General features: G+C 37.8%; 1 protein-coding gene across 5 annotated transcripts in view; it reads left to right on the top strand.

The window, feature by feature from the left end:
- The window catches only part of CACNA2D1 (calcium voltage-gated channel auxiliary subunit alpha2delta 1), a gene marked incomplete at both ends in the record, with an annotated part of 429826 nt that overhangs the window by 61671 nt on the left and 351940 nt on the right, over nucleotides 1-16215 (top strand). For all 5 annotated transcript variants that reach the window (XM_082308450.1, XM_082308448.1, XM_082308449.1 and 2 more), the window contains one exon: nucleotides 15664-15780. In XM_082308450.1, coding sequence (XP_082164576.1) covers nucleotides 15664-15780 — 117 coding nt within the window. The remainder of the gene's footprint in view (nucleotides 1-15663; nucleotides 15781-16215) is intronic.

Genomic DNA, 16215 nt, shown 5'->3' with positions numbered 1-16215 from the left:
TTGCTTGGAAGGGAGAATGCAAAGCCCTGCAAGGTGTGAGCCATGCAGTCTCTCCCTCGTTCCTCTTGTTTACAGGCTATTGTCACTTTCCCATTTTTGAATGACATCCTTTTTTTTTTTTTCTGCTCGCTGCTTATTAACGTTTAGTTAGATCTCTTCTGAAATGAACCACAATCTTGGAAAAATGGAGACTACATGACATGAAAAACAGTGTGCTTGCATGCCTGTAACTTTTATTCACAGAACTTGCCTTCATTTGCTCAAGCTTTAAAAATACTTAACAGTCAGACTGACTTTTCAGCTTTGCTTCTGACTTATTACTTCTTCTAACTCCAGAATTGTTTGGACCAAGTCTGTAGTCTTCATGTTTTTGGAAAACTTCAAAAAATGAAATAAATTTGTGTGGTTTTCCTGCCCCTCCTCATCCCTCCAAAAGCAGAATGATTAATACAAAAAGAAGGAGCAGAGTGCTCCTATTATAAAATAGTAGACGTGACTTTCTGTGAACAGCTGTAGTACCAGCGTGTGTAGGGTTGGAAAGCTGTACTTTGGTCAGACAGATTTTTGGTAGGAGAAATGTCTTTCCTTGTTCTAGGGAAAATCAATTTTAATTTGGCCAAGTGATGAGGTTAAAGCTCATAGCAAGGATGTGTAACAGATTATAACCATTTCGCAGCCTGGTCAACCTATCCCTGGACTCAGGGAAAGAAGTCCCACTGATTCAGCTGAAGTTACACTCTGTGTCTGCTTCATACAGTTGAGTCTTCTATGAAGATCTCTAAAGTGACCCAGAGAGCTCTCAAAGTAGCATAATTACTGTGTTCTCAGCTGGAGTGAATGAGTTCTTCAAAACCAGGGCTTTTTCAGGTAGCTGCTGTGCCATGCAAGTTTATGGTGTTTCTATAACTTGTTGAAGGTATCTCAGCGTTCACCAGTACTGTACATGCTTGTATGTGTGTTGGATGTCTGTGGGTCTTTGTGCTGCAGGATATTATGCTACACAATGGTCTTTTCTGGAGAACCATGAAATATTTTCTTCTGGCCATCATGGAGAGGCACAGGAGCACTGCCTGAACTCTCAGTTTGATTTTAGACTGGGAGAGCTCTTGACCAGAGAGAATGTAAAACTTAGTGTGTAATATGTACTTCCAAAGGAATAAAAAAATTCAAATCTAAACCACCATTAAACTCAAGTGAGGGACTTGTTAGGTGAATAGCAGACCTGTCGAGATCAGTACCTATGTAAAAGTCTTAGTTATTCTGCAGTGTGGACATAGATATCCAGGGAGAGCATTTTTTGTATTTAAGGTGTTTACATTCAACATGTACTCAATTTAATGGAATTGTGTTTAAGGAGAGGAATCTCCTCAGCGGAAAATTCCCTTTTTTTGTTCATTGACAAATTTCTTACAGTGACTTGGAATCACAGTCTTGTCCTAGCGACTAACCACTCTTCCTCTCGCTTTTGCACGTATAATAGAGCCATTGTAAACCATTGCAACTTTCATTGTTCACAACTTCTGAAAATATCTGTATAGCGAGGATACACAATAATATACTAATGAATATTCCACAGAAAAAGAGAAAATATTTGGGGATTGATTTAGTGAATTACTTCAATAGTGACTGTTTCTGAAAATATGAATATGTTTATGCCAATGGACATTTCACACACCTTTTATCTTATTAGCAATGATGACAGCAATGTAATGCCTGTAGGAAGCAAAATTGCAAAAGAAAGCTTGAATGCCATTAAATTAGGAGTTCTACATTGAGGCTACACTTATCCATAGCCTTAACCAAGCAAACCAGTGTAACGGGAATAGAAGGAACAGGCAAGATGGATATGTGTAGGAGATGGAGAGGCAGGTGAGAGCTGAGGTTTATTATGGTGCACAGAGGAAACATGGTCTTTAATTTATAGATGCGCCTTTACTCACTAATTGATATTTGCCATACAGGCAGTGTCCTGATCTAACCAAGAATTGAGCTCAGATTTTCATTTTTCCATTTAGAACTTTAACTCCAGATCATTCTTCCTCTGAATTAGTTGTGGTAAATTACTACTTTGGTGGTATGAATAAACATGAATACTAGTAACATCTAAATGTAAGTTCTGTTATCAGTAAGACTGATCATGTTTAAAGTGTAGTTCCTCCTTGTGTCCTTCACGTCTTATTTATACTATCTGGGAATGGTCTCAAAATGGTCTTCCAAAAATAGTTTTAAAGTACATTTTTAAATACTGCTTTTTTGGACATTATTAGGAGTTTAGGCAAGATCTGGGAGAACTCCAACTTGGATTTAGTACCAATGCAATAGCCTCATTACAGTAATGCAAAGATTGCTTCAACAAGGCAGGAAGTCGGGATTCAAGATGCCAAAATACTCAGCTGGTTGAAAACTGGCAGAGCTCCACTGACTTCAGTGGATTACACTGATTTACATTTGCTAAGAATCATGCCTAACAACATTTAATTTACAATTCAAGCAGGTAAAAAAATACTTTGAATAAAACCAAACAAACATTTTTATACAAGAAAGAGAGGCTATAGCTTGATCTTACTGCTTGATCTTAATGCTGCTGTAGTTGCCCAGCTGAAAAGGGTATTGTTGGGTCCTTTCTATGATTTAACAGATTTTTTTTCCCTAGAAGAACAAAGGGAATGTTTATAAGAAGTTGTTGTATATACAAGTTGTTGTATATACAACAATATTGTTGTATATACAACAACTTGAGACTTGAAAGCAGGAGGACGGGATACACAGGAAAATCTTTGTTAAGGAGATACAAGATGTCCAATGTGCTTCTTGAAACATCTCTTAACAAAGACACAGCTTAGTATATGCCCTTTAATGTTATAAATATTGTGTTTTTAAATAAAAAAAACCCCAAGTCATGTAATTGTCCTTTCAACTTAAAAAGGTTCATGTAACTTTGTCTTACTTGTGAACTCTGTGCTGTCTGGCATTATGAAGCTGCTCTGGTGTGAATGATATGTGGTTTCTACAGAGCAAATAGACTTTTAGAAAAAAATAAGAAGGAATAGACAGCAGCTTAATAGAATTTTAAAATCCACGTAGCAAAATAAATATTGAGGATGTATCTGATCTCACTTAGTAAAGACAAAAAACTGCACACAAAATTCAAAGTCACATTCTATACCTATGAATAGTTACCTCAGCATGCAGAAAAAATAGGTGAAGAGCCCACTGAACTACAGAATTAAGTAAATACATAGTCCCATTTTGGTGGAAGCACGCTCAACTTGCATTTTTATATAGACCTTCCACAGCAAAGGCCCATGACTAAGCTAATTGACAGCTCTTTTAATCTAATAAACTATAACAAGTATGCTTCTGATTTCCAGCTCCTAAAATACCTCTAGGGACAGGAGAGACGAGGGAGGGATCCCTGCAGTACCCAGAAAGGAAGACCTCAGAGCAGAGAACATGCCTTATAGCAGTGCATGAGCTTGTCTGTTCCAAACTGATTGAAGAGAATCCTCTTTTACATAAACACTGTATTAAAAATGTGGGTCTGTGTTAAGAGCTTTGACGTGACGAACACACTGGAGCTTCACTATGACTGCTATGGCAAAAAAATGCCATCTTGTACTGCGTAACCTTTTCAAGCAACAGCATAATTGAACGAAACAGCAGATAGAGAGGCAGTTCCAAGGAAATCTAGTCTCTGAATCTGTTTCCTTTTTGATACATTGCTGCAAAAACAATCCATGCATGATGTTCATAAGGCATGCTGTTATTACAGTCCCAGGAGCTGTAGAGTGAACCCATATAGCCTTACTTGGCCTTTAAATGCTATTCATACTGAGATAGAAATACTGTTTCTTCCTCCAAAATGAAAGCGCGCTACATATGGATATTTGATATGTGGCAATGAGTTCCATTCACAGAATGAGTCCACCAGCAACTGTTAGAATTTTTTTTATTTATTTTATCTCTTGAATGCTGTTTTATAATAATTAGCTCTTTCTTGCCGAACACCCAGCCGAGGTTCTGCATGAGCACATTTCATCCATTGCTCAGTGTGAGGTCTATGTGCCTAATGCACAGATGGTGTGAGTCTGCTGAAGCACTCAGATTGGCAGCAGATTTCTAGTCCATGCTTTTAGCTTTCCAGGTCTTGGATCAGTCTCTAGAGTTTAACTGAGATGAGTGACTTGTAAGAGAGACTGGTCTCTGATTTGAACTGTCCTGGAGCAGGAAAGCTTCCTTCTGCCAGAAGGAATTCTAACCTAGGGGTAATTTTCTGTTGGACTCATTATAGATTTTAGCTAAGATAGATAGTGTTATGTTCTAGAGGCTCTACAGATAGAGGCGTGCCACTAACTTACTACCTATAGAAGCTGTCATATATAAGCTTCCTTGTTCTCTTCATTACCTGTATAAAGGTCTGTGCAATGGCAGGCTTTAAAAGCCTACTTGAACTTCATGTAAAATTTGTATCTGTATGAGTCTTCCTTACTGTCATAGGTAGTCTGAAATTGCTGCTTCAAAAGGTGGTTTGACAGACAAGTTAGCAGTAAACGTTTTCATTCTTACTATTTTTCTCTATGATCAGCATGATATTTATGTGGCTCTTTCTTAAAAAATATAAAGTTAAAGGCTTTATATAAATTTGGAATTATTTATTAAAAAAAATTAAGCTGATCCATAGAATTGAAATTTCCATTTATTTTTACAAGCTTTTTTTTTTTTTTTTTTGGTATATATTTATCAGATTGGATTCGGTTTGAATATGCTTTAGCCAAAGGCAAAGAGTTTTGTACCTCATGCTATTCTCTGATGAACTACCAGATGGACCTAGGGGATATATGGCCATGTTCCAGAATATACTACGTTCACCCTTGTTAAGGTTGAAGTAATGGAGAGTTTTATGATTGAGAAAAATATAAAGAACAAATGTGAGAACTTGATTTATTTTTTTTAAGATGGTTTGATTTTAAGAATAACAACTCAAATATAATTGGTTTATATTTCCTGGGAGGTCTTTTCTCTGTGGACTTTGCAAGTCTGAATTTCATTTGAATGTTCTGATTGCTATAGATTCTGGTTAGTTTGTCACTATTTTGACCCTGAATTTTAAGACACTTCTGATTTATGACCTATAAAACATCAATATATTGATGAGAATGTGTGCAGGCTCCATCCTTCTTCACCCCTGAAAGTGGAAAAGGTAACTAATACCACAACACTTGTAGGCATAACTTGCATAACTGTAAAGCTGTTCACTGTGTGCCCTGGGTGTACTCTCCAGTGCTTTAAGAAAGGAAAGCAAGTGCTTAAATAAGTCAAATATGGAAATTAAGGAAACTTGCATATTCAGTGAATAATTTTTTCCACCCAGTGAGGTTCACTATGGCTGATGTCAAAAGTCAGAAAAATATTGTACCCTTTCTTTTATCCTTTTGTCTCTTTTTGTTGTTCTCAATGGAACAAAAGACTAAACCACTTTTTTAACATCAAATAAAATAGAGAGGAGTTTTTAACCATAGAAACCAAATTAATCTAAATTTTGAAGAGTACTTTTGAAATGAAAATAAAAAAAAAAAGCCCACAAGTGTTTTGAAGTTTTTGAAGCACTTCTTGCAGCCTCATTAGGTTGCTGATTTTATATATGCTGAAACTTCCCTGAGTTCAGGGCATTTTTATGAGTGGTGCTGGTAGGTCTATAACTGCAGTTTTCTGTGAAAGTACACTTTGTTATGTTGTTTTTCTAAGGAGCAGAAGAAGAAAAATCTGAAAGCAATTCTTAATTTTTTAAATGCTTTCCGTAATGTGTAATGAAATAGATATAGTTTATCAGTAACTGGGATTGGTCGAGTGGGCTGTGTATGAGGCTGGTGCTCTGAAAAGCTTGAATTCTTTCTAAGCATAAACTGGCTATTGTACACTACTTACATTTATGTCTTTTGCCTCATCCCTGAGTGGGGTGTGGCGAAGGGAAGTGAGGTCAGGATTACTTTTAGAATGGAATTATGAAGGGGTTGGTACAGTGAAACATGGGCATTTCACGTATTCATAGACAAAGCAGGGTCCATTTACCAGAATTAAAATAATGTATGAGATGGGTTAGACTGGTTAGAGATTCCCAAAATACAGTAACAGGTTTTTTATAATACGGTATTTATAAAGGTATGTCCCATTTGGGATATACCACTGCCACTGCTATGTTCTATCATCTGCAACCAAATACCAAAGCTGCAGGCATTAAAAATTAAATCCTCCAAACTAAATTCTGTTGAGTTTACACATTGCTAACCAATGTTGAGATGTCAGGAAAATTAAATCACTTTTAAAAATGCAGGCTGGAAAATTTGGAGACACATCTGCAAGTTCTCTTTGAAATCCAAATGGAAATTAAGAGATTGTCAAAATACAGGGAGCCTCATTTATTATTTGCAGATGCTACTCTCCCTCTGCTCCCTTAGCAATAAACTGGCATTTTGAAGAGTTCCTTCTTCCAGCAAGCGAAATCAGCTGTAAGTCGCTAAGAATAGGTGGCTGCATTAACAAAGCTTGCTCAGGCTCAAGGGAAGTAGTGGCCTAATATTACCATAGTTTTAATTACTATTTGATGATCTGGATAATCTTTGAGCAAAGCACTGTTCTTGGTTCATTAATAACTTTCCATTGGCTTTAACACTAATAAAATCTGTCCTATTGGTGCTTATGTTCAGATAATTTTCATAGAAGCTGAGAGCAAATTAAAGATTTTCCTTAAGAAACCTGCACAACAAAACCAACAAAAAAACAAACTTTAGAGCTAATTGGTTTCCAAGTCCTGTGGTCAGTAAAACACCAAAAAGACTGCTAGTTCCCCGAGATTTAAAATTACCTTTGGGGAGAGAGTCAGCAGGTGTTAAATTGCATTAAGAGCAGCTGAGGCAGGACAAAATTTCCTACAAATAAGTGAGTTTGAAAAATTACATGAGTGCCCACCTTAAAATATGCCAGAAATGCAGAAGAAACGTGAAACACTTTCTTGCTATTGTTCTTCTGTTACAAGAAAGATTCACTTGTTGTACGTTGTACTCATCCAGTCTCAGCTAAATGATGTAGTCTTGTTATTTAATACTGTATTGCTATCACTGTGAAACAAAATTGAACGCCTTAAAATACATTTTTCTTAACAAAGGGGCATTTTTAGATCTGTTTTTGATGTTTGTACAACAGCAGAGGTACAAAGCTGAACTCATGTTTTATGAGGGTTCGACTACAAAGTGACAATTACAAAAATTACTTCTTAATTTTAAAGTCCTCTAGACCACTTTGTTAATTATCAACAGTCAAAAGCGTCTGATGATTCCATCCTACAAAGTATCCCTGATTATCTGCTTTCCTTTGAGTAGGCATCTGAGTGAGCCAATTGACTCTGGCACCACTTATACTCTCCCTGATGTTAACTGAGGCATAAGCGTTCCCAACATCTTGCAGAATTCAGCCTGAATGTATTACTTAAGAAAGAACTCTCTCTGATAATTTTTTTCCTAATGTGCACATCACTACTATGATATGTTATGGTTTTCAAAATGTCAGCTGCCCTGTCACTTGTCACCCCAGATCTTTACAGCAGTCAGTGATCAAGCAAGTGATTCTGAAAAGCAACAGATACAGTAAACTACTGGGGTGTTTTTTTCCTTTGTGTTGTTGCCATGAATTTCAAGAATGAAGGCATCTGTGAGTTGCTAGGGAGCAGCTGTAATCTTATTTATACTTTATATATAGCAGAGAGTAAGACATATTTAAAATACTCAGACTGATTTCTTTGAACACACAGAATGCTCCTTGGGAAGGGGCATTTTTCAGTGTGCTCCACAATGGGTTGCTTGTGATTAAAAAAAAAAAAAAGTCTTGTGAGAAAAAAAAAAATTCTCTGGTATGTATTAGAAATAGAAAGTATTAGTATAAATTTGGAAATAGGATACAGTAATAAGAAGATAGAATTTGCTCCCTCTGGGCAGATTATATAGTTGTTTGTGACTACTAAAAATCGAGTTAAAGGAAAGTATCTATCTACAGTAATAAAAAGTTAGCAATAATAATCACTCAAATGGATCAGAGTGGTTATTCCTGTTTTCTGACTATTCCTGTTCCCAAGATCTCTTCATATGTTTGGATGTCTGTCAAATGGTCCCCGTTCTCTGCTTTTCTCACATAAATGAGATCATGACATGTAACTTCATGGCTCTCATAAAGCCAAAAAATAAAAGTAGTGAATATGTGGGTGTTATAATAAAGTTACTAAAATTGAAACTGTTTCTGACTCTGTAAAACATGTTGAATTTTTTTTTCTGATAAAACAATATAATTTTGTCAAAATATTTGTTTTTAAAATTGTAACATTAGCCAAAATTTCAGCAAGAAATGTACTTCTTTGTTTTCAAGCTAGATGATTCCTTTCTTCCCAGGATGAAATACTAAATTTTTTGGGGGTCAGTCTTCATGATTTTGTTTTGTTTGGGGAGCGGGAGAACAGAGAGAAATGAAGGAACACAGAGTTCAGCAACAACCTGGGCCAAGTTGAAGTAGACGTATAAATTAGAAAAACTCTTAAGTTACCCCATTAGCTACATTTTTATTTAATATTCTGATATGTTTTTTTGGTTTTGTTTGGTTGGTTTTTTATATTTTACTTCAATCAAGAATTGTAAGGCAACACTTTTGTCTAGATAAGGAGCAGATAGAAACACTCTTGTATCAGAATGAGTAAAGCTCTAGAAATTCCTGTTCCTTTCAGTAACTATGAAGGTGACTTGGGTCCTTGCTCAGCCTTAGGTTTAGAAATCTCAAAGCTAAATAAATCCCCAACTAAGTGTTAGCAAAGAGGAAACATAATTCTTCAGTTCTTATTGGTTTTAGCAGAGAATTACACATTGCACAGAAGCAGCTTTGGTGTTGAGTGTCACCCAGAGTAGTAGGCCTTGGATGGGACTTCAGAAGTTATCTTGAACCTGTTGGCTGGGCAGGACCCCAGCAGTGTCCTGCAGACACCAGGGTATTTCTGTGCCTTGCTCCCCAGCAGTCAAGGCTCTGAATGCTCTTTTACTTTGAGGGCAGCTCTGTACCTAAGCTACTTCTCTGCATTCGTGACTGTCCTGGTTTCAGCTGGGATAGAGTTAATTTTCGTCTTGGTAGCCGGTATGGGGCTGTGTTTTGGGTTTAGGATGAGACCAATGTCGATGATACACTGATGCTTTGGTTCTTGCTAAGTAGTGCTAAGCTGTCGCTAAATAGGTGCTAAGTGGCGCTCGCACTGGTCAAGGACTTTTCAGCTCTCCCTGCTCTGCCGGGGGCACAAGAAGCTGGGAGGGGGCACAGCCGGGGGGAGGGCTGACCCAGACTGGCCAAAGGGCTATTCCATACCATATGACATCATGCTCAGTATATAAACCGGGGGGAGAAGAAGGAAGGGGGGGACATTGGGTGTGATGGCGTTTGTCTTCCCAAGTAACCATTACGCGTGATGGAGCCCTGCTTTCCTGGAGATGGCTGAACACCCGCCTGACGATGGGAAGGAGTGAATGAATTCCTTGTTCTGTTTTGTTTGCGTGCACGGTTTTTGCTTTGCCTATTTAACTGTTCTAATTTATTTTGCTTCAATTATTAAACTGTTCTTATCTCAACCCACGAGTTTTCTCCCTTTTACCCTTCTGATTCTCTTCCCCCATCCCACTGGGGGGGGGAGTGAGCAAGCGGCTGCGTGGTGCTTAGTTGCTGGCTGGGGTTAAACCACGACAGTGACATACAGTGCTGTAGCTAATAAGTAATCTGGGGTTGCTGGTGCATGATGTGTTTGTTGCAGAAGTGCTGGCTCTGAACATGGCATCAGATTAGGTCATGAAAGCACCTGTGAAAAACATTCTCCAATTCTTCTAGTTCTGGGCAGTTAATACCAAGATAACGTAGTTTCCTTTCTGTAGCTTCAACCTGAGTCAGGGACAGAGGGGAGTTTTGAACTCTTGACTGCACAGTTTTAAGGGAGCTGGATGCTGGTAACGGGGTCTGTCAGCAGTCTCAGACATGACAAGCAATGAACCAAGTCTAGGTTTCATCCAGGGCCTCCAGTCAGGAGTAAAAGGAAATGGGGCCAGGGACAGGTTGGAGAAAAGGCTACAGCATGGGTCCAACGTCCATCCAAGAGACAGGACTGGAGAAAAGATTTAACATATATCTGAGGGGTCCATTTACGTGACGGGCTAGCTATGGCGTAGGGTCAAGGTCCAATGAAGGGGTAGGGCTGGAGACAGGCATATCTATCCCATAGCTGAGGACTGGGCTGAAATGGAGCCCGTGGGCAGGGGTGCAGGCGGAGGTTCCCAGTGAGGCAGGTCATGGTCATTAGGGCCTATTAGAGCCCCATGGTGATAGAAAGCAAGAGACTTTTTGGAAAGACCAGAGGGAACCAGCCATGGGAAGCCCTCTCCAAAACGAGGATGTGGGCAGGAAGAGATTAATTTACGAAACCTTTATTTCAGTTTTGCTCTGTTCTGAGGGTTTTTTTTTTTAAATAGATTTAATAAGTTAATCACTTTAGTATATAAGCTTGTAAAAAACTCCAGATTTCACGGGTATTTTGGTGTAGTCACTCTCAGAAAAGATGGCAGAAGACCTACCACAGTTTTTGTTGATTTGGGGTCCCAAGCTCAGTAGTATCTTTGAGCAGCAGTTTCACCATCATGATTCTCTCCAACTGGTCTAGACTGATTGTAAAGCATTGATTGTTGACAGAGTTGTCCCATCAGCCTAGCTGAGCTAAGTGGTCTTGAAAGTAGTACTGAAACAATAAAAACATCAATATATTTACCTTGTATAGATAGGTATTACTGTAATTGTTGAGTGATTTTGTTTCTTTATTCCAAAGCATATTTCAAGGTAGGAAAAGATAGAGCATTTTTGGTTAACTTTTGAAATTCGGGGTTTGAACTTCTGAAGATCTTGTCTCATATGACTTCTATGTCCATGAAAGCATTCAGTGATGGAACTAAGATTGCTGTGTTCATGTCCTATGTTTGAGCCCTCAGCCAGGTCCCCGCTGCCTGAGAAAAATGCTCCGTTGTTTCTTAAATTGGGAGACTGACAGTTTCAAAACAGACAAACAAACTAACAAACAAAGAGGCAAAGGAATTCTATTGTAGTTTAGAATAATTCAGCATGAATGATTATTCCTTGTTATTTGAGTAGTCTGTGTAAACAGTGCCAAGACCACAGATCCAAAGCCCAGATAATTTATTACTCTTAGGAACTTTTTCTAAGTGTAATAAAGCATGAGGGCCATTTAAATAAAATTTCAATGTTACAGCAGGCCCCAATGCCTGCCACAATGTAGCCATACCCATGCAATGACGGTGCATCTTTCATTCTCTCTCAGTTTGTACAGAAATGTTTGACTTTCCCTTGCAAGTCTTACAGAAAGCAAGGAGAATGGCTCTTTGTGAGAGGTGTATAAACATGTCCTTGAAGACTGAATGGAGAGGGGCATGTTCTGCTGAGGAGCTGGCAGTTTTTCTAATCTTTACCAGATTTAACTATTGTCCTTCCTGTGTTGTCTCATACTAATGTGACTCTCCCCATCATATTCTCTCCCCTAAAACCTTGCTGTTCATTATACCAGAATAAATATTCAGCATTTAGAAAGCAATTTTAATATATTCTTGCCTGAATAGAAAAGTGCATGGCTATTGTCTTCAGAGAAAAATTAAAGTATTTTTTGCGCTATGACCTTACAGATTTTACTTAGTCATGCAATAAGGCTTTATTTTGTGAGAAATGGTAGGGTTTTACTGACAATTTGGAGAGCTTTTAGCAAAACATTTGTGATTAAAGTACTAAAGATTATTTTAGACCTAAAAGCCAACAGAAACTTGTATTCACTCGGTCAAAGCAATTTAATAAAATGCATTCAAATTAGCTCTTCTTAACAAGCCACAGGGCCTGCCAAATTGTATTTTGAAAGACAAATGAGCACACCTTTGCCGATAAGACCCTTTATGGCTATTTGAGATGAGCTTGTGCTAATTGTGTTTGACTGCTAGGTGGGAGGCTTGGGGAAGGAAAAGTTTGTCACAGGCTGCCAAATCCTGAAGCACGTATCATTTCCCCATGTGTTGTTGTGCTAAACTGCTGCAGTGCTACGGCTGAATTAAAGAAAAGGGGAGCAGGCAACAACTAAATTATGTACGCACCTCTTAAATAATTAGTGAATGTTTCTTACACTGTTCCTTGGTAGTGGAGACAGGTCTCGCGCTTCAGGAAGATAAAGAAGTGTGTGAAGTTCTGAGATATTTCTGATGCCTTTTGTTTGGGAGCTTGTGGGATAAATCTTCCGCTGGTGGTAGAAGCAGGGCAGATGGGTGCTCCGAGCCCTGACATGGGGTAAAGCGAGGAGGAGGAGGACTCACTGATGCAACTCTATGTGGGATCTTGTGCAAAACTTAAAGGTTTTTTTGGGGGGTTGGTTTGAATTTTTGTTTTTAATCACTGACAGATAACAGCTTGTGAAGCCAGCCTCGGAGTCAGGCTTTCTCAGTGGTAGGACCCACAATGTCTGTTATAAAAGTTTTAAGTTGAGGTATGAATAGGATTCCTGTCTCTTGTGGTGGTGATCTCCTTGTTAAACGATTCAGGCTTTTGAACTATTCTCATAGCTGGTGCCGGAGAAGAAAAATGAAATCGTTTCCTTTTTTTCTACAAATGTACCCCCTAGACCACACTTTGATAGTCTGCAGCTTTCAAATCATTCAAGCTTGGAGGTATGGGAACAACTTCCCTGTAGGAATGGGGTGTGTGAAAAATTTGAATGCTTTCAAATTGAGGTTTATAGGATCATAGTTTGCTGTAAGAATGGATCAGGTACAGGGATGCAAGTGCAAATTTTCCATCCAGATTCTCAAGCCCTTACCAGTATGGCTTACTGTTACTTTTCTCTATATTGAAAGATTAATTCCAGTGAATTATTTGTATTGTGTTTCTGGTTGGTGGGCTGCAAAATCATGGTTGTGTGGATGCACTGCGCCATCACCTTAACTTCTGCTGAGACTGTTTGATCGCAGCCTCTTAGAAACCATATTTTACTAAGTGCTTAAAGATGTCACAGAATCAGCACTGTAGCACTCGCCCTTGTATAGCTGGTCAGCACAGTCTCCAAGTCATCCCTATCATCCACCTGCTCCCAGCCTGCGTTACTTGAGCACATACTTGCCAGTGCCTTTACTGTGTATTTTCTTTGCTTGTGGACTTCTTCATGTTTATTTGTAATATCGAGTGAAAAATTTAATTACAATGAAATGGCATTTTTGCAATGAACTATTGCTTTCTCCAAATTTTAAGATGTTCTTGCCTAACTGAAACTCCCAAATGAAAAGAGATTATATTTAAATTTTCTTATTCCTTTCACAGTTGAGTAGCAAATAAAAAGCAATTGCATGAACAAATCTGAAAAAAAAGAGAAACCAGGAAAAAATTGAACAAAGCAAACCAAACATTTTCACAAGTAAAATAAACAAATGTTTTAAAATGATTTTTTAAATTATTATTTAAAAACTTCCATGGAGATTATTTTACATTTTTTAGCCTGTTTGCAAAATCTTATGACCATTCTTCTATAAATTTAGTAACTTCTGATACAGGTGTACTTCACACAGTCACGAAGGGAGTTTAAAGAATTTGGCACTACATGTCTCTTCAAAGAATAAGACATGAACACCTGGTAACACCCATATTCCAGTGTCTGTTCCTCATGTAATCAGGGTGAATATTTGCTGATGGTGGGAAAACGTGAGAGTTTTACCAGATTTGATAGTCATTCTAATTTAGATGGTCCTCTGAAATTTCCATTCTTGATTCAAACCATCTGGATCTATAAAACTGATTTCTACTCTTGCCTTGCCTGTAGGACTGTGAATCTCTTCTTGTCACTGCAGTCAATTTAACTCTGACTCCCACTGCTGACTGTGCAAATTTGATGTGTTTCACAGAAAAATGTAAGAAATTCTATAGTGATCAGTCGTAGGATAAAATTTCTTTATTTCTAATTTTTTGATTAATAATTGGCCTATAGACCATTTCTATTATTAAGATCTGTCCTCAAAAAAACAAATCAAACCAAAACCAAACAAAAAAAAAAGAGATTTTGGGTTATACCTGAGATAAACTTTCTGTTTGGCAATTTTGAATATCAAGCACCTCAAAAATATCCAAACTGTAATCTGAGTTCATTAGAAACTATCTTCTTTTATAGTGGTTTTCTGCTCATGACGCACTGATTTTTTAAAATAATTGCTGCTATATGAAGAATTAAAGCATATTCCAGTTACTCAGTTACTGGTGGAAAGGAAAGACTGTACTTCTGAAGGAAAAAAAACCAAAACCCAACATAAGTGTTGTGAAATTCAAAAGTGATGAAAACCTATGACAGTTTATGAGACATGCCCGACAAGAGTTTGCAGCTATAACTGTGGTTGTCAGAAATTTATTTGTGATAAATACCCATCAGCTACAAGCATCAGAGACATATTTTGGTGAGTTTCTTTAAGGTCTCCATAGCTTTAACCTGAGAAACCTGGCGGGGCTGGTAGACTCAGTCTGGTCTGCAGTTTCTTGGTTCTTGTGCTGGATGGCAGCCAGCGCATTAGCGCTGGACCCGTTCCTGCCTGTGCCTGGAATTACTCCCCAGGAAGCAGCACAACCCCCACCAGGCAGCGTTGCGGAGAGGCAGAGTACTTGGGTAAACTCAGGCCATCTGTTGGTTGCATAAATTAGTTTTCCTCATTTGCCCATCTAGCCATAAGGTATCTACTTTTTTTCTTCTCCTCTCCTTCCAATAATGTATTTTTTCTTTATCCAATTCTAGTAGGACAGAGATAGGCAAATGGATTTCTCGTTACTTTTCACTTCTTGTGGTTGCGTGCATTTCATTGTAGTGGCTTTGTTTAACAAATCAAATTATCTCCTTTATGTAGGTGTTCTGCTTTGGAAACACTTAGTGGCTTTTCACCAGAAATGACCTTTATTCATTACAGAGGAGAAACACAATTATAGTTCTTTCCCCCTCTTCCCCTCATCTTTTTTTTCCTCTTTCATTTTTTTCCCATTTCCCCCTTTTTTTCTTTTCCCTTTTCCCCTCTTTTCTTATTTGTTTTCTTCCTCTTCCTCTTCTTTCCTCATGAATACTAACACTATAATATGAATAAATAGATAAGGGACTAAACTGATTACATTAGCATTACTTAAATGATTTGCTTCAAACAGTATGTTTGTTGTTCAACATTCAAGAAAGAATTAAATTCAGCAATAGCTATTTGATTTCAGCTTCAGTCCTTTTAAAGGATCTCCATTTTACTTTTCTCCCAGCACTCTATGGGAATCAGATTCCTTGAGCATTTAGCAGTTGAGTAGTCTGTCACTGGAAATAGTCAGTTTTAAAGATTTATTAAATGATTTTTAATGGCACCTTCTACCTCTCAGACAAAAAGGTGAAGTATTTCTTTCACAAGGCACATTTGGATTTTCCTAACAGTAGTCTTGTTGAAGCTCTTCAGTAAGAACAGAGGACATCTTGATGCCTGTTCTGTCAAGTCACTTTGCTTATTTTGAATGTGTGTTGCCATTTTTATTAATTTCCCTTTTTTCCTCTTGCAGATTTATGTGAAAAACAGGAATTTGTATACTGTAGAAGCCAACAACCCTCGTCAGCTAGTGGAAATTGCAGCCAGAGACATTGAAAAACTTCTGAGTAACAGGTCTAAAGCCTTGGTGGTGAGTACTAATGGGTTAGGTTTTCTGTTTAGCATTTAAAAAAATCTTTATTTATTATTGAAACATGCTTTTATCATTATTTTTGCTGCCTATACACTTACGGGCAGTGTCAGCCTGGTGTGTACAGGACATGACATGTGGAAAGATGGCTCGTGACTTCATGGTAGAAAATGAACTCATTAGTTCACTGGCATAGGGCAGATGCTTATAGTATTGACAGACAGATTAGGAACCACGGACAAGTAACAAGTCAAGTTATAAATAGATTGGAAAATATTCCTCTAAGTGACGCACATGAATGTTTATGACTTGAAGATCACACTAATCTACAGTCAGTAATGATCTTGGGGAAACAAGAAGTAGAGCTTTTTTTAAATGTGATTTAAAAATAATGATATCTTTGAAGTTGTGATGTTCATTTTGGTATTATTGCTA

This window comes from Platalea leucorodia (assembly GCF_965183815.1).
Source record: "Platalea leucorodia genome assembly, chromosome: 4".
NCBI classification, from domain to species: Eukaryota; Metazoa; Chordata; class Aves; order Pelecaniformes; family Threskiornithidae; genus Platalea; species Platalea leucorodia.
Note: the sequence above shows the minus strand (reverse complement) of the source record. Positions and strands in the feature narration are given on the sequence as shown.